The sequence below is a fragment of the Chelmon rostratus genome, chromosome 12 (genome assembly GCF_017976325.1).
Source record: "Chelmon rostratus isolate fCheRos1 chromosome 12, fCheRos1.pri, whole genome shotgun sequence".
Taxonomy (NCBI): Eukaryota; Metazoa; Chordata; class Actinopteri; order Chaetodontiformes; family Chaetodontidae; genus Chelmon; species Chelmon rostratus.
Window position 1 is genome coordinate 56025 of NC_055669.1, and position 25778 is coordinate 81802.

Consider the following 25778-nt stretch of genomic DNA (forward strand, 5'->3'; position numbering starts at 1 on the left):
TCCAGAAATGAGTCAAACACACTAGTCACTAGTCTCACCGGTTGAACATCCGTAAGTATGCATGATCGGACTAGTGAGAGACGAGTGACAGAAAAAACACGAGAAAAGCACAAGGAAACACCAAAACAAATATAATAAATATAACATTTTGCCTGTGGGATGCAGATGCTAATCAAATTTACCCTCCATTTTGATCATTTCAAATAAACAAAAATGGGAACTGAAACATAAAGATGTGGGCAAAGAGGAAGTGTACACAAAACAGTATCACACAGAGACAAAGACACATGCGCACTATAGCATTTTTTTCATTTTAAGGACAGCCCCTTTGGCAGAGGCTGGCTGCTTGTCACTAAATTGCTCAAGCTCAGTCAGCTGCAGTGAATACTCCAGAATTACTCAGTGCTTCATTGTGCTCCACCTTGTCCTCCTTCCTCTGCAAACCTAGAAAACTGCACTGGTGAGTTAAATCAGCCTTATAAGCATGACATCAAGAGTCAGATTTTTCATAGTCATCTGTGTTTAACATAGTACGCCTCTGTGTGCAATGTTCATGTGCATATTTTGCTGGTTAATTCTGCTTTTTAACAAGGGTATTTATTAGTTATGAAATTCATAGTGGAGGTGAAGTGTCTCTTTAAATATGAGTTTTCATCGGATCATACAGCACTAGTAACCTGAACTCTCAGCTTCATACACAAGACTAAAATGTTTTATAATTTTTTTTTTGCACAGAGAGAGAACAGGAGGAAAGGAACATACAGTAACACAATGCAAGTTCCACATAACAATGTAAAACAATAATGATAATAATAATTGTAGGTGTTGAGCAGGCAGATTGGGGCTGTAGGTGGCTTGCAATCACAGGTCCGGACTCTACAGCACTGGGGGCAGAGATATTTGCAGAAAGTGAGACGAGGAGAGACAAGAGAGACGTTGAGTTAGTAACGTGCATTAATGGGATAAAACAGACATGTGTACAGATAGAGACTCTAGGAGCCACAAATAACCCTGCATTCTGGAAATATAGTGTTCTTGTGGGATAATAGGGCATGTGAGCTTTTCAACATATAACAGTTTTAATAAGAGAGGAGAGAGTTTAATAGGAAGAGGGTAAATTTCAGCTACTGTAATGAACTGTGTTCATTAGGGTTTAAATGAAGAAATCCTTGAAGTTGGTTGGTGAAGGTTGCAGGGAAAAAAGCAGTCTAAATATATATCAGGGTTAGGATCTAATGGGGTATCTAGTAATAGGAATTCAAAAGTTATTAAACAATGGTCCAACAGACCATCTCTTCTATGAAGAATCTATTCAATGTTCAATTTCAATGTCATATGCCAGAACAATTTTGAGGATGTGGTTAAAACACTGAGTGGGTTTATGTACGCTGACTGAAGCCATTTGAGTCCAGTGAAATAAATGCAGTACTAAGGGTACCATTGTCATCAACCACATGAACATTAAAATCATCTGCAATGATTACTGTATCTGTTAAAGACTAAACTTCATAAAAACTCAGAATATGGACCAGGAGCACAATAAACTATAACAAATAAAGCAGGCTATAGTGTTTTACAGGTTGGGTGTGAAATACTAAGAGCAAGGCTTTCGAATGAGTTATAATCTGATAAGCCCGTAGGGCATCAGGCTTAATATTTTGGGACCCAGGTCTGAAAGAGAGGGTAAACCGGAACCGACTAAAAAACAGAGCCCACCGGGCTTGTCTGGAGTTCAGTCTTTTTGCTTTGTTGATATATTCTAGGTTCTTATGATCCGTCAGGACTAGGAAAGGGTGCTCCGTTCCCTTTAACCAGTGTCGCCACTCTTCTAACGCCGTTTTAACGGCTAACAGTTCCCGGTTACCTACGTCATATTTCCTCTCTGCCGGGGACAACTTACGTGACAGGTAGGCGCATGGATGGATCCTGTTGTCCTTGTCGCTCCGCTGGGACAGGACGGCTCCGACTCCGTCATTAGATGCGTCCACTTCTACCACAAACTGGCATTGGGGATCAGGAACCGTGAGAACCGGTGCTGTGGTGAATGCCTCTTTCAGCTTCCGGAAAGCGGCATCAGCCTCTGCAGACCACTGGAAACTGAACTTGGAAGATGTGAGGTTATGCAGGGGGGCCGCGACTGTGCTGAAATTGCGTATGAATTTCCGATAGAAATTAGCAAATCCCAAAAATTGTTGTAACTTTTTGCGGTTACTGGGAATAGGCCAATCAGCTACAGCCCTCACCTTTTCTGGATCCATCTGCACATGATTTTTGGAAATTACATAGCCTAGGAAAACCACTTGTTTGGCGTGAAATTCACATTTCTCAGCTTTGACATAGAGATGATGAGATAATAGACGAGACAGGACTTGGCGAACGTGACTTTGGTGAGTGTCCAAATCCGGGGAGAAGATCAGGATATCATCGAGATAGACAAATACAAAGTTATTGAGAAACTCTCTCAGAACATCATTTACATACCCCTGGAACACAGCTGGTGCGTTAGTGAGTCCGAAGGGCATGACCAGATACTCATAGTGCCCGCTGAGATGCAAGAGATTTCCTTGAGCGCTCAGTGCGTTTCGGAAGTGGTTCGGTTCCGCTGAGTCCATTGTGGCCAGATCGTACTGATAAGCCCGTAGGGCTGTCAGGGCTTTCAGGACTCAAAAGCAGAACACAGGACACAAACTGAGGGCGAGCGCAAAAGCTGGTTTTAATAACAAAATACTTTCTCCAAAAGTTGACAGCAAAAATCACTTATGCAAAGGCAATAAGGCAGAAGGGCAAAAACTTAGGACGCTGAGGATCATAGACAAAAACGAACATGAGACAAGACTCTGGGGTGACTATAACTGTGGTAGCAAAGACAACACGGCACATTACGCACAAGACGATCTGGCACAGGACAAAGGGAGACACGGACTATATATACACGAGGTAACAATGAACAGGTGGAGACAATCAGGGCGGGGTAGACAATCAGACAGGCGGGAAACACACCGGGAAGTCAAGGGGCCTGAAACGGGGGAGAGTTAGGTTTCACAATAAAACAGGAAGTGTAAGACAAGATATGACGCTCGTGAACAAAACAATTAACAGACCTGACAAGACATGACATAATCAAGCTTTTTTTTTAGGTTTTTAGGGTTGATTAAAAGGCTTGAGTCGAAGAAGGCTGTAGCTCCACCTCCTTGGCCAGTGTCTTGAGGAATGTGAGTAAGACGAGATAAAACTTTATTTATCCCCAGCCAGGGAAATTTGGGCATTACAGCAGCATGTGATGGCAGTGGCAAGAAAAATAGCAGCAGAGGTAGAGAACATTTGAAAAAAAAAACAAAATAAAAAGTAGACTTTATATATGTACATATTATACATGCAAAATGAAATGTTAGTATATAACAGAAAAATAAAATATGTAGAAAAAAGATCTAAAAAAATATGTAGTATGTATTGCCCCAATAGCTGTGGAAAAAGAACAATGTAAACTGCCTTTAGATTAAAAATAATAATAAATAGTGTTACTGCTATTGGAATAAAGGAATAAAATATCAAAAACAGTAAATGATATGTAATATTACACAGAATGTAAAAGGAAATATGTAATATTGTACAAAATGTATGGATATGAGCTTGATTCGTCAAACAACATCAACACTTTTTTTTATGTTAAATGGTGCTGGAGTTGAATAATCTGACAGTTGATGGAATGAAAGACCTGCAGTAGCATTCCTTCTTACACACTGGATGCAGCAGTCTGTTACTAAAGGAGCTGCTAAGGGCCCCCACTGTGTCATGCAGGGGGTGGGAGGGGTTGTCCATGATGCTTGGCTAACATCCTCCTCTCACCTACATCCTCAGTGTTGTCCAGAGGGCAGTCCAGAACAGAGCCAGCTCTCCTGACCAGTTTGTTAAGTCTGTTTCTGTCCCTCTCAGAGCTTCCACAGCCCCAGCAGACCACTGCGTAAAAGTCTGCAAATGCAACCACGGAGTCATAGAAAGACCTCAGTAATGTCCCACATATTCCAAAGGACCAGCCAAAAAAAAATTAGCAAGCTGTTCTTGCTTAGGAATGATTTAGGAAATTTTTCAAAGGAAATCATAGAATTTAGTCTGTATTAAGACATGGTGTAATTATGAATACTAATTTTACATAATGAACATCTTAGTTGAATAAGTTTAAAAGTACCCTACAAAATTTTTGAAAACACAGGGCTACTTGCGTTATAACCTATTCACATAGTGATAGCTGTTATATTTATCTACTTCTGTTTGTTAACATGCTAATGCATATTAACAGAGGAAAAATGGCTCAGCTTTCATCAATTTTTGTGACTGTTGGCCAGCTGATATAAGTAGCTGTGTTGATTAACATAACTCTACCATAAACATAACTCCCCCATCAATTAAACCAACAACACCAGGGAAGCCTGCTATGCTCTTCTGTGAACCTTCATGGTGTTGACATTAAGTGGAAATAAGAGGAATTGCGCCACGATACGTGTCTGTGAAAGCGCTGTAATCGTTTGTATGATCACTGTGGTTGAAGGTTGCAACAGACCCAATCGCTGCTGCACTGCTGCATTTTTTCCAGTTGCCAAATATCTTAGTGTTATGATCACTTTAATTTCTGATGTTAAAGTGTTGGATGAGAAATGTGCTCACATTTCAAATGATCAACAACAAACATCCCACATGATCTAATCTGTAATGTTTCAATAACATAGTCATTCTTTTTCTTTCCGCCATTTTCTCCTCTGCTTAAGAAGCTCTTACGTCTCGCCTTGACTGTATTCTTCGAAAATGTCACAATTCTAGGAATTTTCTTAGAATGTTGTCACCAAGAGGAACTCTTTGCTAACAGAATCTTTATGAATATGGTTTAGGATGCTTAGGATGCATAGGATTCCAGATTTAATTTTCCTGTCTTGTTGTATTATCGCAGTGGTGTTGTTAATGTTTATTTTGTTTTAGTGTATAAGTGGTCATGGGGCAGACACAGTCTCTATGGGGTTTTCAGTGGGTAACTGCTCTAATGGAAGCGCAGAAAAGCATGTCGAACTGCAGCTCTGATTTGTGGTCTCAACACTTGAGTTCTCGTGTCTTTGGTCTACTTACAAAATCAGTTCAAATTTCAAGATATGACAGCCCCTCCATCAAAAAGGGGATGAATGCTGTCTCTAAATACCCCAGTTGTTCCCCAGAAAGTCCGCCAATTATCTACAAAGCCTACATCATTTGCTGGACACCACCTCAACAACCATTGGTTGAATGATGGCATGCAACTAAACATGCCATCACTGGTCAGATTTGGCAGGGACCCAGAGAAAACTATGGAGTCTCACATTGTCTTTGCATATGTACATGCCAGCTCATTATTAGTTTGAGTGTCCTCCAATTGGCAGAATCAGCTGTCATTACTGCCAGCGTGAATACCAGTCTTATCATATTTACTTTTATCATTAGCCAGCAGTTTTAAATAGGATTCAAAGGCCCCAGGAATATATTTGACTGTGGTCGCTGGTGTCACATTTCACATTTGTCAGGACAGAGCTAACACCATTCAGAGTTGTGTTTTCAGCAGGTCTGTTGCTGAGTGGGGAGAAGCTGAACTGGTTGGTAGTGAACAGGTAGTCACCCAGCCACCCTGGTTTCTCAGCTGCTCATAAGCTGCTGTGGATGGCTAGCAGGAGCTACACTTGACTGAATAGCATGTAAGCAACTGTGGAATTAGTGAGAAAGCTGCTAAAAGAAGGTGAGAGCTATGAGTGCTTGAACAGAACTAGTGTAAGTTTAACTGTACAGTGGTGTAGCATATTTTACTTGGAAGGAAATCCGAATCCGAAAGTAACAAAGTAAAAATACATCAATACATGTCAGTGCTCATACATCCTCACATCAAAGGAATGCCTACTTTCTCCTCTCTGTGTCTGAGGAATGCAAAAAAGGTTTTTCTGAGTAAAAATGTACATGTTAACCATTTTCATATCATTACCGACTCAGAGTCTAAACACACAATCTAAGTTACGATGGTTGGAGTGAGGACATAATGAATCTATCATGCATGTTATAATCAAGGAACCTTTAGACATACGTTTGAGGTTGAGAAAAAACAGAGGTCGAGTGAAATGTGTCATTAGGTTTGAGACAAGAGCTTACACTTCTTCAAGTCTGCTCTGCTCTTCAGGACTGATGGGCCTCCTAAAGTTTTGTCATTTGTTCATAAATCACTGGTTTCACAAGCTCCAGAAGCAGGTCAAACTGCTCAATTGTAAGGTGAAAATAGCGTTTACAACAGGCACTACCCTGACAGCGCTCTGGGACAAGGTGATAAGACTCCTCCCAAGGACAATATCATGTACCCACATCCTCCATTTTGGAACACATTTCTCCTTCTCTTCAAGGGCAAGAAAAGCAAATGTGCTTGTGTGTTTGTGTCTGTGTGCGACACTCACAGAGACACATAGACGTGCAAAAAACGTGCGGTATCTGATCACTGCATAAGAGGGCTGTTGAGAGAGTTTTTTTAAAAGTGACTGATAGCAATTTTAAAATGAATCAGGTAATGATGTGAGAGAGTAGCTGCTAATAGAGAGCAGGCTTGACAGTGAATAAAACAAGACAAGAAGCACGGTTTTTAAGAATTAAAATAAAATAGGACTTCTGAATGGAGTGGAGGGTAAAATGGGAAAGTTGGACAGCAGACCAAAGATAAAATGTTTTCAATCAATCAATCAATCAAAATGTATTTCTAAAGCACATTTAAAAACAACCACAGTTGACCAAAGTGCTGTACATGATAAAAGGGCATTACATAAAACAAAAAAAAAACACAGAAGATGATTTAAAAAAAAAGAAAAAAAAGAAAAATGTTTTCACAAATATTTATTGTTGGCTAAAATAAATACATCTATCATAATACATATGTTAGTATCATGGATTTCGTAACTTAGCTACGCTGCATGGATCTGACATTGGTTGCTCTGTAAAGTTAGCGTATAAAGTAGTTTGCAAAGCTGACGTTATACACTCAAGTCATATTGTTGCTGCTGTTAGCTAGCTAGCAATTCATGTACATTAACAGGCAAGCTAACGTTATCAAACATTAGCCATCTAAAATCACAATATATTTCACATGCTCTGCAGTAATGTTAGCTTTGACTTTGGTGCCAGTGGTTTGTTGATGTTAGCAGACTCCATTTAGTGTTGTACTCTGCTGGCACTGTAAGGAAGCATTAGAGGCAAGGCACACAGGGGTGCACATGAATGTCACATCCTTTGGATTTTCCAGTAAAAACCTTACTGAGTCCTTCAAAGAAATCAGTCCACAGAAAAGTTGGTCTCATTTTTTAAGTTACATTACCTTTACACAATGGCAATACAAAGCAATTAATACATGTAAGTTGCATCATATTCTCACATATTGTACCTGTAATGTCTATGTGCCACAGGACAAACCGAAGCCATGACCAACACTGAAGACCAGTATCTGCTCTTCCTGGAGATACTCAGTGAAAGTGATAACACAACTGACCTGAGCTATGTCGTCAGTAATACTGTCCAGCTCTGTTCAAAAAAGACTGTCAACCAGTTTGGTGCGAGATTCATCCCAGTTTTCTACTATGTCAACTTTCTCCTGAGTTACCTTGGCAACGGGCTTGTCCTCTTCATCATCTATAAGTATGAGAAGCTCAACACAGTCACAAACATCTTCCTCCTGAATTTGGTCCTCTCCAACATTCTTTTTGCCTTCAGTCTCCCCTTCTGGGCAACGTACCATCTGTCTGAGTGGATATTTGGCATGGCATTGTGTAAGATGGTCAGCAGCGCCTACTTCATTGGCTTCTACAGCTCCATTCTCTTCCTCACACTCATGACATTTGACCGGTACCTTGCAGTAGTGCATGCAGTGGCAGCTGCCAAAAGCAGGAAAAGGGCATATGCCATCATTGCATCAGTGACAGTTTGGTGCATCAGTATTGTGGCAAGTGTGAAAGAGCTGGTTCTCCAAAATGTGTGGAAGAGTCCATTCAATGGACTGATGTGTGATGAGTCAGGATACCCTGAGGACACCATGGAACGCTGGCGTCTGGTCAGTTACTACCAACAATTCCTGCTTTTCTTCCTTCTCCCTCTGTTCATGGTGATGTACTGCTATATCAGCATCACCGTCCGCATCCTGTCCACCCGCATGAAGGAGAAATGCCGCGCCATCAAACTAATATTTGTCATCATCTTCACCTTCTTCGCCTGCTGGACGCCCTACAATATCGTCATCCTCCTTCGAGCTATTCAGATCTCAAGCAAGAGTGAGGAGTATGACTCATGTTCTGACTCTGAGAGTTTGGACTATGCACTGTATGTGACCCGAAACATAGCCTATTTGTATTGTTGCATTAGTCCTGTGTTTTATACATTTGTGGGAAAGAAATTCCAGAGTCATTTCAAAAGGCTGATGGCAACAAAGATCCCCTGTTTGAAGAGACACATTAGCCTTAGCAGCCAGAGTACCAGAACCACATCACAGAGGACACCACATTCTGCTTATGAGTAATAGACAGATAGACAGAGACAGACAAACAGACAGACACACACACACACACACACACACAATCACATACACAGTAAAAATACCAATTTATAGTATTTGGCAATAGTAGGGACTGCAAGTTGTTTTAGAACAGTATTTAGAAATATAAAAATATATATATATCAAAAAAATGAAATTGTGACAACAAACAATTATTTTGTCTTGCTCCAGAAAAATGAATCCTGTTACCTATACTCTTAAACTGAATTAGCTCATTACAAGATGAGTGTTGTACATTTTACCATAGTACATACAGTACTTAGCATGTAATGTATTTGTGTATTCTTGAGAAATCATTCTGATTTGAAAAATGTTTTGTGATGAAGGTTTGTTATGTGTCTTTTATACATGCCTTCTGAGGCATAGTGCTACCATAGTTAAATCAAAATCAAGGAAAAAAGTGATCAAAATAAAGCTTGTTTTGTCAACTGCTGTGTCCAAAATCAGCATCTTCAGGTAGCTGATTAGTAAAGTTTAGAGTTTTAGTGGTTTGAAAATCCCAACATTCCTCCTCTCTCCAGAGGAAAGCAATAGCTACTAGTGCACAGCTGCAAAGTGATTCTGCTGTTGATCATACATAGAAGGCTAGACTACCAACCATGGACTGCTGGCAACTCAAGGGCCCCTAAAACCGCTTTGTCCACATTTAATTTTAATGGGATTAACTGGAAATACCCTTAGAGTAGCTCTCAGTCCCTAGCCCATTGGTTCCTAATGAAGGCATAAACCTATTAAAAATGCTCACAAATAGATATTAGAATTTAAAAAAAAAGATTCTGTTCAGTAACTTTCAATGTCACATGAGAATTGAAGCAGACCTGCAGCAGCCCAGTGAAGGACATATTTAGAAGCTAATGTGAAGTGATTGTTAAAAGTTGCTTTTCTTGAGGAACTTTAAGTAGTTTCAGTTTCTATGTGTGGTTTAATGATTTTTGCATCAACTTTGGACCTGCTCCTGGTTCAGCCCTTATACTCAGTGTCCACTTTTGTTGATTCAATGTTTAATGCAAAGTGCATGTGTAGAAATGTGATGCATTTGACACATCTTGTCTAAGTGCTTTAAAAAGAACTGTATCTTAACTATCCAATAAATATACCAATCAAACTGTACCTCTGTTACATCTGTCTTTTTTGGAAACTTTTTTTTTTTTTTTCCAATTCTCGGTAGTGTTGTATTTTGTGGCCCTGCACAAATGATCATTTCCCTTTTCTGATAGAGCATCTGGAGATATTTCCTGTCAGCTAAGCACATTCCTCTGGTGAGTCAGTGTAGTCAGGTCTTGAGCAACAACATAAAATAAGGGTATGTGGAAATAGTGGTGGTACTGCATGTTGAAATCGTGTGATGAAAAAGGTTATATGATAGATACAGTATGAGTCAGTGTTATTGGCAAACATATTTTGGACAAGTACATGAAAATCATGGCTGTTTTAACATCTTAAGAGACTCAAGAGATTTTGGTACAATCCAAATAGGGGCACTTCTCCTGCTTGTCGACAAAACATGGTGTCACTCACACACTCAACAATGGGCACAAACCTTGCCTGTCCTGTCCTCCATCTGCCAGTCCAGGATTTTGATTTCTTTAAAACCCCTTGACAATATAAGAAAGTCATTTATGACCACATATGTATGTGTGAATGCCCCGTTGGTTGTTGCTTAGATTAGTTATTTTTAATTTAATAAAATGTTGTACAGGAAGTGCTGATGAAAGCCACACCAGAGTCAAGTGTAACTTGAAAAGACTGGATGAGAGGCACCTTGAGTGAGGCCCTTAACCCCAGCAGCCTTTGGGGAGCTGCTCAGTGGCTGGCAGATAAGACTTTGATTGTACTGACCAGCTTCCAGGTATGAATGTGTAACTGTGTGAATGAGATCAGGGTTGGAAAAGAGAGCATTGTTCTCAGTGAAACTCCCCTGAAAAAATAAAGGTGAAAAAATATGTGTCAGGATCTAGACATTCATATCTCTACCATCAAAAAGTAATGGGTAACACTGGGCACTTCTAGGATAAAGAGCTTCTAGCAATAGGGTACTACTTATGTATGTGTAGTGACCCCTTTCGCCTATCGATCAGGGGCATCTGGTTGCTGATGGTGAGGATGATTCGACTCATAAATGACATGTCCACTCCACTGCTTTGATCCACAGTGCTGGTTATTGTTCACATTCTTCAATTCCAGTTTCCAAACCCAATAATTGTCTTCTTACCAATGCAGATGCAGATTACCAAATCAGAATAAAGACACACAACATTCTAAAACTGTTTGCTTCCCTCTCATCAGCCACACCTGAGTGCCTCACCTGGCTGATTTTATGACCTCTCACACTTCACAGCAGGGAGGCCCCCTAGTGGTGGGAAGCTCACAGCAAAAATAAAAATGAAACACATGCACAGAAATGGCTCTTACACACCGGCCCCTAATTGATTCTGTCAGAAGACAAAGCAATTCAAATAAAATTTGCATAAGAATCCATTAAAAATACAACTGAAATTAGAACCATACATAATGGAAATTCAACTGAAATCACTGAACTGTGTTTCTTTATTATGAAACATGGATATGGGACTCCTTTAGTTTTTTGTTTTTTTTTATTCAGCTGCTACACAAAGAAGACATAACTTTGTCACTGGTCTCGTTCTGGAGACGTACAGAACAAACAAGTCCTTTTTTATCATTGAATGTCTCCAGGATCCTTCCAAGTATCCAAGATCTACAAGGAGCTGTTGAATCAACAAGTACAACAAAATCTCCAGGTACAAAATTTCTTTTTTATATTCCAAATATTCCATTCAATTTTTGTCTTTCTTGCAGTAAAGGTAAATATTCTTGAATCCACCTCTTCCAGAAGAGTTAAACTCTGGGTCAGTTACAGTCGTAACAGACTCTATGAACCTAACCTGGTCGGGTCAGTCAGTCAGCAGACGAGTTTTGGCATAGTTCTGCTGTCTGTTATTAAAAAAAAATCACTAAAAATATCAGTCAGTGGAAGTCCATTAGGCACAGTAGGTGGTGACTTTTTTCGTTAACATGGCATGTCCTTTTGATCATGATCCCGTGAATGAAGGTGCAGCAATACTGCGCAGAGAATTTAATATTCGTCGGGAGATAGCTATCAGACCACGCATAGATGTTCTTGCTTTTCCAGACAGCTATCTTTTTGAGCAGTACCGTTTCACGGCACAGTCCATCATCTACATACAAAATCTAACTCGACCTTACATTTGCAACTTTACCAGCCGTAGTCATGCCCTGACATCTCAGCAGATATTGTGTGTTGCGCTGCGTTTTTTTGCAAATGGGAGTTTTCTTTACAATGTCGAAGATGCAGAGCACTTGAGCAAGGCGACTGTATGCTGGGCGGTGAGAAAAGTGTGCCTTGCCCTGAAACGGCTTTTACCAATCTTTGTTGTTTTCCCTGGACATAAACCTGTCGGAGTCATCAAGGAGGAGTTCCACAGGGTTGCAGGTGAATGATGTAGAGATCAGTTAAATGAATTTTAAATTATATTTGGTTAATGACGTTGTACTGCCCTCCTAATGGTGTTCACAACCAAAATTAGATAGCCAGCCAAACTCCCTGAATGATCAACGCGAGAGTCAGGATGTAGCGTCTCAAGCTCAGAGTTTTAATGACTCTTGTTGTCAGACAAGGTGTAAAACTGAAATAATAACAGAAATATATCCTATGAATTTCTTATACAATTACTAAGCATGAATATTAAACCAAATTTACAAGAATTATACTAGAAGATAAAGTACAAGTATCTTAAATGTCCTACTGGCATGGTACAATTAGCATATCCTATGCTAAGCAATGCTAACTAGCAAACATCTAGATAATTAGCAACATAAAAATATCTGTCAATATTTATCAAAATTAAATGATATCCTTGTAAATAGCATTTTCTACTTACAGACAATGCTTCTTATGGCTCAAATTAAGCAGATGGCAATGGATGAGAGGACAGCTCCATTAACTGACAGGACCATGTGTTAAAACTATTTCCTGCTTCCCTTTTCCCTAATTTCTAATTTCCTGTTCCAATACCATATTCGACCACATTAAAGGGGGCGCTAAAATGCCAAAACTTCAAAACTGCCTGGGAGGCAGAACACTCCCCGCCTGGCGTCTGTGATGCCACCATCATCTGTACTATTTACTTGCTAACTTGGTCCTCTTTGGAAAGAAGAAGAATAACTGCTGAGACAGGTCTCAGGAATGTCTTCGGTATCCCTTGTGCTGCAGTCTTCACTTCGACCTTTCGCACCTTTCCATCCTGGCTTGGGTAGGTCGCTGTGACCAGTGCCAGGGGCGACTCGTTTCTTGCAGCTTGGCTGTCTTTTAACAGCACGACATCGCCTTGTTGCAGGTTGCGGCGTTCCCCAACCCACTTGCGACGACTCTGTAGCGTAGGGAGGTACTCCCGTCTCCATCGGGTCCAGAATGTGCTTGCGAGGGCTTGCACCTGTCTCCACTGGCACTGATGGAGGTCCTTGTCTGAAAAGTCTCCGGGTGGAGGAGGCACAGCACCCTTTTGCGTAAGCAGCATTGTGGGGGTCAACAAGAAGGGAGCATCTGGATCTGTGGACACTGGAGTGAGGGGTCTGCAGTTGATGATCGCAGAAACTTCGCACATGAACGTACATAGGACCTCATGGGAGAGATGGACGTGCTCCTGTAGCAGTATGGAGTCGAAGATCCGCCGGGCTATTCCAATCATCCGCTCCCAAGAGCCTCCCATGTGCGATGAGTAGGGGGGATTGAACTCCCAAGAGGAACCTTGGTCACTCAGGTATCTCTGGATACTGGGCCCTTGTTGATGTTTCATCAGTCCGAGTTCCTTGCTTGCAGCAACGAAATTCGTCCCGCAATCGGACCTTAGTTGCTTTGCCGGTCCACGGATTGCAAAGAATCGCCTCAGGGCGTTGATGCAACTAGAGGTGTCCATGGACTCCACTACCTCGATATGCACTGCTCTAGTGCTCATGCAGGTAAACAGTATCGCCCATCGTTTACTTTCAGCATATCCTCCTCTGGTGCGCCTCGCGGTAACCTTCCACGGCCCAAACACATCCAACCCAACATAACTGAAGGGTGGAGATGTGCTGAGGCGCTCAGGTGGCAGATCTGCCATGGTTTGCACTTCCATCTTGCCTCAAAGCTTCCGGCAGGTGATACACCCATGTATGATGGAGCTGACTAGCCTTTTGCATCCAATGATCCATAGGCCTGAAGATCTCACGGCACCTTCAGTGAAATGGCGCCCTTGATGTTTCACCTGCTTGTGGTGGTAGGACACTAACAGGGTGGAAACGTGGTTGCGCCTAGATAGAACTAGGGGGTTCTTCTCAGAACGTTCCAATGGTGCATGTGTGAGCCTGCCTCCAATTCTCATGAGGCCTTCTTTCACTATTGGACTGAGCCTGAAGAGTGGGCTTCTTTTGGGCAGAGCCTCGCCGTCAGTCAGAGCAGAGAACTCCGCTGGAAAAGCTTCTCTTTGAACTGCTTGTATGATGACATTCATGGCTTGTGAACGCTCATCGGGTGTGCGAGGTTGTTCACACCAATGCCAGCCTTTACATCCCTTTGCATAGTCCTTAGACTTGTGACACCGGACTATGTGGATTAGCAAGGCGATGGCTCTCACTAGCGAGTCCCAAGAAGAAAAGCGCTTGAACCGTTCTGTCGTGAGGGATTGCACTTGGACCCGTGTTTTGAAGCTTGATACCTCAGGTCGCACCTCAACATCAATTTCTGGACTGATGAGTTCGAAGGACTCCGGTTCCTCTTGCAGGCCCTCGTATGGTCTTTGAAGGAAAGCTGGTCCGCTGAACCAGGTAGTATTTGCTAGGTTTGATGCAGAGACAGCTCTGGATGCGTGATCGGCCGGATTGTGCTCTGTTGGTACATAGAGCCACTGCTCTGGCTTGGTCGACTGACGTATCCGCTGCACCCTGTTATGTACATACACGTAGAAGCGCTTCACCTCGTTATAAATGTACCCTAAGACCACTTTGCTATCGCAGTAAAACTTCACTGCATCCATCTTGAGATTTATCTCGTCGAGGATGAGCTCTGCCATTTCTACTGCTAGCACAGTGCCGCAAAGTTCAAGCTAAGGGATGGTAGGCTTACAATGAGGAGCTAACTTGGATTTCCCTAGGACGAAGCCAACGTTGCTGTTCCCATCTTCATCAATGGCTCTAAGGTAAGCAACTGCACCAATAGCCTTGGTGGAGGCATCAGAAAACACACAGAGTTCCAATCGTCGTGCCTTAGTGAGGGAATCTGGTGTGTAGGTACGTGGGATGTGCAGATCTTTCAGGTCTAGGAGTGAGTCTCTCCAGGTTACCCATTCACTTCGTTTCTCCTCTGGGAATGGAGTATCCCAATCAGAAGCGTCACAGGTAAGTTCCCGTAGTAGAGCTCTTCCTTGCACAGTGACCGGAGAAGCTAGACCGAGAGGATCAAAGACACTGTTGATAGTAGACAGGACACCACGCCGTGTGAATGGCTTGTCACCCACAGACACTTGGAAGGTAAAGGTATCGCTAGCTATCTCCCAGCACAACCCTAGACTCCGCTGCAAGACCGTGCTCTCCTCAGTAAGATCCAGATCCTGTATGCCTACAGCATGATCTTCTGGTGGGAAAGCCTTCATCACAACTGGGCTGTTGGAGACGATCTTGTGCAGTCGAAGGTTTGACTCCGCAAGAGATGCTTGCGTTCTTTTTAGAAGGCTGATGGCCTCTGTGTCACTAGGCAAGGACATGAGCCCGTCGTCCACATAGAAGTGTCTCTCTATGAACCTTCGTGTATCTGTGCCATGTTCTCGTTCACCCTCTTTGGCGACAAGCCTCAGGCCATAGATGGCAATGGAAGGCGAAGGGCTATTGCCAAAAACGTGCACTTTCATCCGGTACTCGATGATGTCTTTCTTCGGGTCATTATCCCTGTACCACAAGAACCTCAAGAAGTTCCGGTGGTCCTCTCTCACCAGAAAGCAGTGGAACATTTTCTGGATGTCCGCCATAACTGCCACTTGCTCCTTGCGGAAGCGGATCAGGACACCCAGCAGGCTATTGTTAAGATCTGGGCCTGTCAACAGCACGTTGTTGAGAGAGACGCCACCCTCCTGTGCACTGGAGTCGAAAACTACTCGAATTTGATCAGGCTTTCGAGGGTGATAGACACCAAATGTCGGGAGGTACCAGCACTCCTCGTCTTGCATCAGGGGAGGAGCTGGTTTGGCATGGTCGTCCTCAAAAACCTTTCCCATGAAGTCAAGGAACTGCTGTTTCATCACAGGTTTCCTGTTCAGGGTTTGACAAAGTGCGGAAAGGCGATTGAGTGCCTGTTTTCGATTGTTTGGGAGTCGCCTTCGTGGGACCTTGAAGGGTAGTGGGGCGACCCAGTTGTTCTTGTCATCTCTGTACACTTCTGAGTCCATGATCTTTAGAAAGGCTACATCTTCCATGGATTGAGCAACCTTATTGTCGTTTTCTGTTGTTTGAAACAGGTCCTGACCCAAGAGATGCTCTGTAACTCTTTCTGAGCTGGACTTGCGGGTGTTGGTGAGACCGTTTGGTTGCTCCCCGCCGTGGCACACTTTCTCTTTCAGGTCGATGAAGTTGTCACAGGGTGACAAGAAAGAAGGGCGACCCTTCTCCAAGACGTGGGTCTTGAAAGCACTCACCCTAGGCTTGTGGGCGTGTCCAAGGCACACTTCCCCTACCACTGTCCAGCCCAAGTCCAATCTCTGAGCAAAGGGGGAATTCATGTGGGCCGTTAACTTGCTGACGCACCTTATGTGCTCGAATGATATCCCTTCCTAGCAAGAGAAGGATTTGTGCGTTTGGATCAAGCTCAGGGATGTGCTTAGCCACAGACCTCAGGTGAGGGTGGCACAGAGCTACCTTTGGTGTCGGAATTTCTGACCTATTGTTGGGTACTTCATCGCATTCTATCAGAGGAGGCAAAGCAAGGGTAACTCCTCCATTCACTGGCTCTACCTCGAAGCCTTCTGCCTTCCGGCCAGACATTTCAACGATGCCAGCGCAGGTTTTCAATGAATAGCGAGAGGAGTTGCTTTTGATATCAAATAGGTCAAAAAATGCAGGCCTTACCAAGGAGCGGTTGCTCTGGTCATCATGTATGGCATACATATTGATTGCCCTGTCGCGCTGCCCTTTGGGGAATACACGGACCAAGCATATTTTTGAACAGGACATTGCTGGCTGGCCTTCACCGCAAATCTCAGTGCAATGTGACATGACTGTAGGCACAGACACAAGTACTTCTCCCTCCTCCTTTTCCTCTGGAGTAGAAGTAGGAGCTGGAACTTTGGGTGTCTGAGGTGCCGGACCAGGGTGCATGGCTGCAATATGGCGGTCACTTTCACACTCACTGCATTTTGGGGTGACTTTGCAGTCTTTGGCCAAATGGGAAGTTGATGCACAACATCTATAACATATCCCGTTTTCACGGAGGAACAACTTCCTTTCCTCGAGTGTTCTAGCTCTGAATCCACGACATTTTTTCAATGGGTGTGGCTTACGATGGATCGGACAGTTTTTCCCTGGATCCTCTGCTTGCTTTGAGGAGACATTAGACTCAGTCTCTGCTGCAACATCCGTTTTGTGGACTGATACCGGTACTTTTCCATTCCGATAGCCTGTCTTCTCTTTCACGGGAGGGTTGTTACTGTTGGGGATAAGGAAGCTTGGGTCGTTCCTGGCTTCTGCTTCACGGTAGACGAAATCCGCGAAGAAGGAGAATGGGGGAAAGAACCCGTCGTGTTCGTCTTTGAACTTAGAGCCTTGTGTTATCCATTTCTCCTGTAGAGCGTGGGGAAGTTTATCTACTATAGGGCTAATGCCCCGAGAGGTATCTAGAAAAGCCAACCCAGGTAGGTATCCATCCTCTTTTGCAGATAGAAACTCCATGAGGAGGTCTCCGAGCTCCCTCAGCTTAACATGATCCTTACTGGCGATCTTGGGAAAAGTATCCAGTTTCTTGAAAAGAGCTTTTTCAAGTACCTCAGGCGCTGCGTATAACTTAATCAGCCTACTCCATGCATTGTTCAATGCTGCATTGGGATCGTTGACGTGCACCTGACGAATTGTACGGACATGGCAGGATGACTCCTTGCCCAGCCACTTAGTCAAGAGGTCCAATTCTTCGCTGGCTGAAAGGCTAAGACCTCTGATGGCGTTGTCAAAGGAAGACTGCCACGCCCTAAAACTCTCTGGGCGATCGTCGAACTGAATGAGACCTGTAGTCACTAGCTCCCGGCGTGCTAAGTACTTAACAAAATCTGCCATCGCAGGTGCCTTTGGCTGATCAGCAGGGTCAGTATGCTGATTGGGTGTGTAGGGTTTAGCTGAAGGGTTCATCTTGTGATAGGTATAGTGATAAGGAGTGTACTGTTTTGCTGAAGGAGTTATATTGTGGCCAGTAAGGCGTTGAGAGGAGTAGAGTTGAGCTGCAGGGGTTATGTTGCGGTTGGTATGGCGAAGAGAGGTGTAGACTTGAGGTGAATGGGCCACATTAGGGGCCTGTGGTTTTACGCGTAACTCATCTTCATTCTGATGATCAGTTTCTCTAGCAGGATAAAGTGGCACGGATGATCGGGGAGGTGCTTCATGTAAGATGGCGGCATTTCGGGCAGAGTGGTCAATATCAGGTTGACCAGTTGGATTTCCCCATGTCAATAAACTTTCATTGTGTCGGCTGGGTTGAGATCCATGGTCATCATGGTGTGTGGGTACATGTAACTCACTCTGCTCTCTTACATAAGCTCTTGTGCGATCCTCAGCCTCCTGCTTTAAAGACCTCACACTGCTGTGCTCAATGTCTGGAGCTCTAACCTGTTCGGCTGCCTCCAAGACATCTGCCTGCCTGCTGGCAGCTTCTGCTTCTCGCTGGCGTGCTAAAGTCTCTAGTTCAGCTTCAGCTTTTGCTTTTTCAAGAACTGCCTTAGCCTCTCTCTCAGCCTGCTCCACTTTAACTTTAGCTTCCCTCTCTGCGAATGTAGCACGCACACGTGCTGCTTCTGCCTTAGCCCTGGCCTTGGCTGCTGCACTGGCTGAAGATGCGGATGTGCGTATGCTGGATCTGCTGCTGACATGAGAAGTGTTGTCATTTTCCTTACTTGTCACTGTAGGTGGTTGCTGTTGAGCCGACTGCTCAATGTCTTTTTACTGTACTGCCCTCCTAATGGTGTTCACAACCAAAATTAGACAGCCAGCCAAACTCCCTGAATGATCAACGCGAGAGTCAGGATGTAGCGTCTCAAGCTCAGAGTTTTAATGACTCTTGTTGTCAGACAAGGTGTAAAACTGAAATAATAACAGAAATATATCCTATGAATTTCTTATACAATTACTAAGCATGAATATTAAACCAAATTTACAAGAATTATACTAGAAGATAAAGTACAAGTATCTTAAATGTCCTACTGGCATGGTACAATTAGCATATCCTATGCTAAGCAATGCTAACTAACAAACATCTAGATAATTAGCAACATAAAAATATCTGTCAATATTTATCAAAATTAAATGATATCCTTGTAAATAGCATTTTCTACTTACAGACAATGCTTCTTATGGCTCAAATTAAGCAGATGGCAATGGATGAGAGGACAGCTCCATTAACTGACAGGACCATGTGTTAAAACTATTTCCTGCTTCCCTTTTCCCTAATTTCTAATTTCCTGTTCCAATACCATATTCGACCACATTAAAGGGGGCGCTAAAATGCCAAAACTTCAAAACTGCCTGGGAGGCAGAACAGACGTGCTGCAACCTCAGACTGGGATTAGTAATTTTAATTTCTTTTAGGATTTCCCAGTGTGATTGGCTGCATAGATGGAACACTTATCCCCATCACAGCTCCTTCACATAATGAAGCAGACTATCAAAATGTTAAAGACTGCATCATAGTTAAACATCTGTCATTCTCTGCACTGTCATGATCATATGTGATGCTGGATACATTATTTCCAATGTGGAGGCCAAGTGGCCTGGGTCTCTTCATGACTCAAGGATTTATCGCGAGTCTAACCTGAGCAACAGACTGCAACGTGGTAAGCAGCCTAAAGATTTGCACAATTTGCACAATTCACTTGTCTCCCTCCTTTAATATACTCTAACTATACATTACAGGAGAGTTTGATGGCCTTCTGCTGGGTGACAGGGGTTACCCATGCCAACCCAGGCTGCTGACCCCTTACCCTGACCCTGAACCAGGCCCCAAACAGAACTTCAATCGGGCTCACTGCAGGACGAGAGCCCGGGTGAAGATTACCATAGGCCTGCTGAAAGCCCGTTTCCAGTGCCTACGTCACCTGAGGGTGACCCCTGCGAGGGCCTGTGATATTATTGTGGCTTGTGTTGGTCTTCATAATATTGTTACTATTAGAGGAGAGCAACAACCTGCCCTACAAATGGACAACCCTGACGATGACCCCTTCCACCTGCCAGCTATGCAGGATGGCAGAGCAGTCAGAGACACCATATGCCATAATCATTTCCGAGATGAAGTCACCATCATCACCACCACTACCACCACAGCAGTCAAATAAATCAATAATACACATTTCATTTGGTCTTTTTTATTTCCTACAAATACAAGAGCTTGTTTAGTTCATGTTCGAATTGTTAATATAATTAACATTGTTCACCATGCAACTACCTCTAACTTGTGCTCCAGTATTGCAGTTTCTAGGTCTGCAATTTTTTATCTTGCAGTCCAAGTATTGCATGTCTTTTTCAGTTTTTTGTATTTTTATCAGGAGATTTATCAGATTTTGTAGATTTCTTTTACACGTAACTGGGAATACATAAGATGGACATTAAACGATACAGTTGCACACAAATTCCACAGATTGAACCTCTGGTGTTAACTGAATATTCATCTTACTGTGTCAATCTGTGCAGTGGAAGTTGAGGGACCTTCCTGCTGCTGCCCAGCCATGCCCTGTTAAAAAGGATGAGAATGTGTTCATACTTCAGTGTAGGCTAAATGTCACACTCCATATTCCACCAGAATGTCAATAAATGTAAATGGGAAGGCAGCTATCAGTAACATATGAAGATGTTACCTCTATAGGCCTTTCTGGATCCCCCTCTGTGAAGGCAGCAGTCAGAGTTTGGTTTTGGTCTTCATCCTAGATGAGTGATATGTTTCAGTATACTTAAATGGACCATTTTGCAAAATCTTTGGAGTATTGCCTACTTTCAGTTACAAGGTCTGTTGTGGCTTGAGGTGGCTCAGGCAGACAGCACCATCAGAATCTGTTGGGACAAACGGAGAAAAAAAAGACATGAAAGGAAAATAAATATTTTTATGAATAGGCTTAAAAAAAAATATATATATATATATATATATATATATATATATATATATATATAGGCCAAGGCATATTACATTTTATGAAGGCACTTGTGTCTTGGGTGGTGGTCTCAGAGGATGAACTCCCTCCAGGGATTCCCTCAGCCACTGGCCTTCCTACATTCTGGCTTAGGGCCAGCTCCTCTGCCTCAGTTAGAGGTGGCGGTGCTGGGCCACCACCCGTTCTTCGTGCATCTGCCTTCTTTCTGTTGGCTGAGTAAAAGTCTGTGTTAGTTTAAATATAGGCTTAATTATTTAACATAACATGATATAGATGAGAACACTTTTTTTCATTTTTAAATTTTATTTCATTCGTTAACAAAAAAACAAACATTATATGAACACAATATACCCAATTTTACAATGAAAGGGAGCAGAAAGAAGAAAAAACTTATATTTATCTGTGTGAAAACAGCATTATGTTGGGGATAAAACAACTGCACAAACAGCCACTTAATATTTACTTTACAATGTAAAACATGATCAAAATGAAGTAGCTACCTCCATGAGATCATGCCGAGGTCTTACCTGTTTGAACAATGTTTTTATATTTAATTTTAAGCTGCTGCCAAGTGCGCTTGTCCCCCGCGGGATCTTCTGTGATGTTTACTCCCAAGTCTTTGTCCCAAGCATCTTTTATATGGTCCATTGAGATTGTACATTCCAGCTGTGACAGGCCATTATATATTTTGGAAATTGATTCTTTCTTAAGTGGATCATCCAACAACACATTATCCATAGGATACTCCTGTGGTTGATTGGGAAAAGAAGGAAATATTGTCTTTGTAAAATTGCGTATTTGCAAATATTTATAAAAGTCCTCATTTTCAATGTTGAATTTATCCCGTAATTGTTCAAATGAGGGAAATGATTTGTTAATAAATAGATCTTTGATTACATGAACACCTTTAATATCACATTGTTGAAATGTTTTACCTGAAAACAGGCTTTGTGCTTGATTATCAATCAATGGTGTCAGAGCTGAACACTGATTCCACCGAAAGTGTCTTCGAATCTAAGCCCAAATAGTAAGTGAGTGGGAAACCACAGGGTTCCGACATCTAAATTGGGATAGTTTAGAGGTGTAAAAGAGCAGTGATTTCAATGTATTAGGGGAAAAAGATTGATTTTCCATCTGTTCCCAATCAGGATTGAGAGTTCCTTTCCAAAATGACACACATCGAATATTGCAAGACCAGTAATAAAGTCGGAAGTTTGGCAGTCCCATCCCCCTGTTTTGGTCTTTGTAAGAAGATTTTTTTGATTCTTGGTATCTTTTTATTCCAGATAAAGGATGTTATTAAAGAATATATTTTTGTAAAAAAAAAAAAAAAAACTTCTTATTGATTAGAATTGGAATGCATTGGAATAAAAATAAATATTTTGGTAGAACGTTCATTCCAATAAAATTTATTCGACCAGCGAGAGAGATGGGAAGGCCAGACCACCTTCTGACCTGTTGTTCTGTTTGTTGATATAGGGTCATAAAGTTTTTACTGAAGAGGCCAGAGATTTCTTGTGTGATATTTATGCCAAGATACTTAAATTTGTTTGAAATAGTGAAGGGGAGTGGTGTCCACGTATTTACCTTGTCCTTTGCTATGGAACCAATTGGGAACAGTATACTTTTCGACAAATTAATTTTGTATCCCGATACTCTGCCAAAGTCAGATAATATGGCCATGACCTTTGGAAGGGATGTAGGTGGGTCTGAAATGTATAGTAACAGATCATCATGCATACAAAGATACTTTATGCTCAATACTTTCTCTTGTAATACCTTTATAGTCTTCTGTGGAGCGGAGCAGAATAGCAAGGGGCTCTATGGCCAGAGCAAATAATAGGGGAGACAAGGGGCATCCTTGTCGTGTTGAACGATGGAGAGGCAAAGAGCTTGAGATCAAATTATTTGTTTGCACAGATGCCTTAGGTTGAAAATAAAGCAATTTATGAGAGAGATATAGTAATGACCAAATCCAAACTTTGACAGGGCCGAGAAGAGAAAGTCCCACTCAACCCTGTCGAAGGCCTTCTTGGCATCTAATGAGAGTAGTATTTCCAACTCTTGTTTGCTTGAGTTTTTGGTATAAATGATATTGAGCAGTCTCCTGATGTTAAAAAAACAACTGCCTATCTTTTATAAATCCAGTTTGGTCTGTTGACACAACAGTTGGAAGGACTGATTCTAAACGCATAGCCAGTATTTTTCACCAATATTTTGTTGTCTACATTTAATAGGCTTATAGGCCTATATGAGCCTGGGTTTAATGGGTCTTTACCTGTTTTATGAATTAGAGAAATACAAGCATCATATAGTGTTGAGGGCAGTGAACCTGTTAATAGCACTTCGTTATAAACATTTAGTAAAAGAGGGGAAACCTGTTCAATAAAAACCTTATAAAATTCTGCACTATACCCATCAGGCCCAGGGCATTTAGAGTTTTGCATATTCTGTATAGCTTAATTTCATCTTTCGATATAGGTTGATCTAATGAGTGTTTGTTTTCCAGGCTTATAGTGGGTATTTGGAGCTTATCAATTTTTTTTTCTATTGAATTTGGATCATTTTTGGACTCTGATGAGTAGAGTTTAGAATATTTTTTTTTTTAAAGTATCATTCATTAATTTAGGTTCTGTAGTCTTGATGCTGCCTCTGCTTTTATTTGTTGGGCTAATAGTTTACCGGTTTTCTCTCCATATTCATAATGTTTGTGCCTAAGTTGTGTCAGCCATTTGGTAGCTTCTGCTGTGTAGTAAAAGTTCTGAAGAAGTTAAGTTCTGTCTGTAATGACTGTTTTTTATATCATTATTATTTTTTATATATTATAATTATATCAGTTCTTCGGTAATCTTTGACTCCTTTTCCTGTTGTTGTTTATTTTTCATATTATTCAAGGAAATAATCTGGCCTCTCAAGTATACCTTAAATGTTTCAGATAAAGTGGATCAAGTGATATCTGGATCATCATTTGTGTGGAGAAAAAATTCAGTTTGTTTTTTCAGTTCTTCTACAATATTGGGGTCTGATAAGAGAGAATTGTTAAACCTCCATTTCCTGGTTATTGGAATGTGACCTATCTTTATATGGAGTGATACTGGACAATGGTCAGACAGGACAATTGCTTCGTAATCGCAACGTTTGATATTTGTTAAGTATGCATAATCTTTTAAAAAGAAGTCAATTCCTAAAAAAGAATGGTGAACTGGAGAGAGAAATATGAGTACTTTTTTGTGTTAAGTGACAAAGATCTGAAAGGATCAAACAGTTTATAAGTATTCACGAATCTATGAATGGCTTTAGCGGATTTAGGTATGTAACATGATTTCTTTGATCTAACACCAGATTGAAATCCCCTCCAATAATCAATTGGTGGGAGTCCATATTTGGCAATGCTGCAAAAAAATGACATTTTTTTGCGGAAACAATAACATATCGTCCACGAGGGTCAGCTATCACTTTTGATGCCGAGAAAGGAATACATTTTTTAATAATTATCGCTGCACCTCTGTTTTTAACTGGAAAGTTAGAGTGGTACACCTGTCCAATCCATTTAGTTTTCAGTCTTTTGTGGTGTTGGTCTTTCAAGTGAGTCTCTTGTAAAAACCCAATATCCATCCCTAATCATTTTTTAAATGAGATAATATATTCCCTCGTTTTATAGCTCCATTAAGACCTTTACAGTTCCATGAAATAACGTTTACAACACTTTGATATCCAGAAAAATCCAAAATATTGTTTTTAGTCATTGCTGTATGGTTGAGTAAATAAATTATCTGACTTTGTTTTTGTGGACCGTCTCCAAGAAAAGTAAGAGTTACATCTTCTAGTTGTGCAGGTGAAAACACAGAACAAAGCCAAAACTCTAAAAACAACAAACCCTGTCCCAACGCAACGTTCCCCTGAGCCAACAGCACATAACATTTGTTCAAAACATGTACAAATAAGGAAGACAGTTTGCAAACTCAAGGAAGTGCAAAAACATTGACTTACCACTAAGCTCCTAAAATAATTTCTTTCTTCCAGACCGTTTTCCCTATATTTGACCTGTATACGTTTTTGTGCGCAAAAATACAAACTTATGACAAAAAACAAAGAACAGAAAATTAAATGGGAAGAGTTCTGGGTACCTTGTTTGTTCCTTACTCAGTTTGTGTTGGCCATAATGTTACCATCAAGATCTGCTTTGTGTGGACATCGCTTAAACGTCCTCCAACGGAGGTGCTGGTGCAGTGGACTCGATGAATTTCTCCACTGCCTGCGGGTCGTTGAAAGTCTTCCTGGTGCCGTCCACTGTAATCTCAAGCTTTGCAGGGAAAAGCATCCTGTACGGGGTACCAGCATTGCGGAGTTTAGCTTTCACCTGGTTGAAAGCTGCACGCTGACGTCCTACTTCTGGGCTCATATCAGGGAAGAATTAGTGATCCTTCGTAAAACAGTTTGCCTTTGGTTCGGGACAGCGACATGATGTTTTCTTTATCTGAGTAGTAATGAAGGCGTGCAGTTATGGGTCGGGGTCGTTTGCCATGGTTTTGGTGTTAGGCTCCTGTGTGCACGGTCAACAATAATGGGACCGTCAAAATTTTCTTCGCCAAGCACTTTAGGGAGAAACTTGCCCACAAAGTCAGTTAGTTTGTTGAGCTCCACTCCTTCGGGCATATTCAATATTTTAATGTTTTGGCGACGGCTTCTGTTTTCTAAATCTGTGCATTTCTCTTGTAGTTTCTTTTGGTCAGCGGTGAGTTTCTGGCATGTATTTTCCAGTGCCATGAGCCTGTCAGAGGTGTCAT

At 41.8% G+C, this 25778-nt stretch overlaps 2 protein-coding genes across 3 annotated transcripts; both read left to right on the forward strand.

Moving 5' to 3' along the window:
* Positions 1-319: 319 nt before the first annotated feature.
* LOC121614637 (C-C chemokine receptor type 3-like) lies at positions 320-9697 on the forward strand. Of its 2 annotated transcripts, XM_041948617.1 has the most exons (3): positions 388-460; positions 3138-3212; positions 7449-9697. In XM_041948617.1, exon 3 carries the CDS (start codon positions 7463-7465, stop codon positions 8549-8551), a length of 1089 nt encoding a protein of 362 aa, XP_041804551.1. In that variant the 5' UTR covers positions 388-460; positions 3138-3212; positions 7449-7462; the 3' UTR covers positions 8552-9697. The 2 variants fall into 2 exon arrangements, with proteins under 2 accessions (XP_041804550.1, XP_041804551.1); XM_041948616.1 differs by lacking the exon at positions 3138-3212 and having other exon boundaries at positions 320-460.
* Positions 9698-19477: 9780 nt separating this feature from the next.
* Positions 19478-20302, forward strand: LOC121614638 (putative nuclease HARBI1). Its single transcript, XM_041948618.1, has 2 exons — positions 19478-19683; positions 19763-20302. The coding sequence occupies exons 1-2, from the start codon at positions 19569-19571 to the stop codon at positions 20179-20181; spliced, it is 534 nt and encodes a 177-aa protein (XP_041804552.1). The 5' UTR covers positions 19478-19568; the 3' UTR covers positions 20182-20302.
* The last annotated feature ends 5476 nt before the right edge of the window (positions 20303-25778 follow it).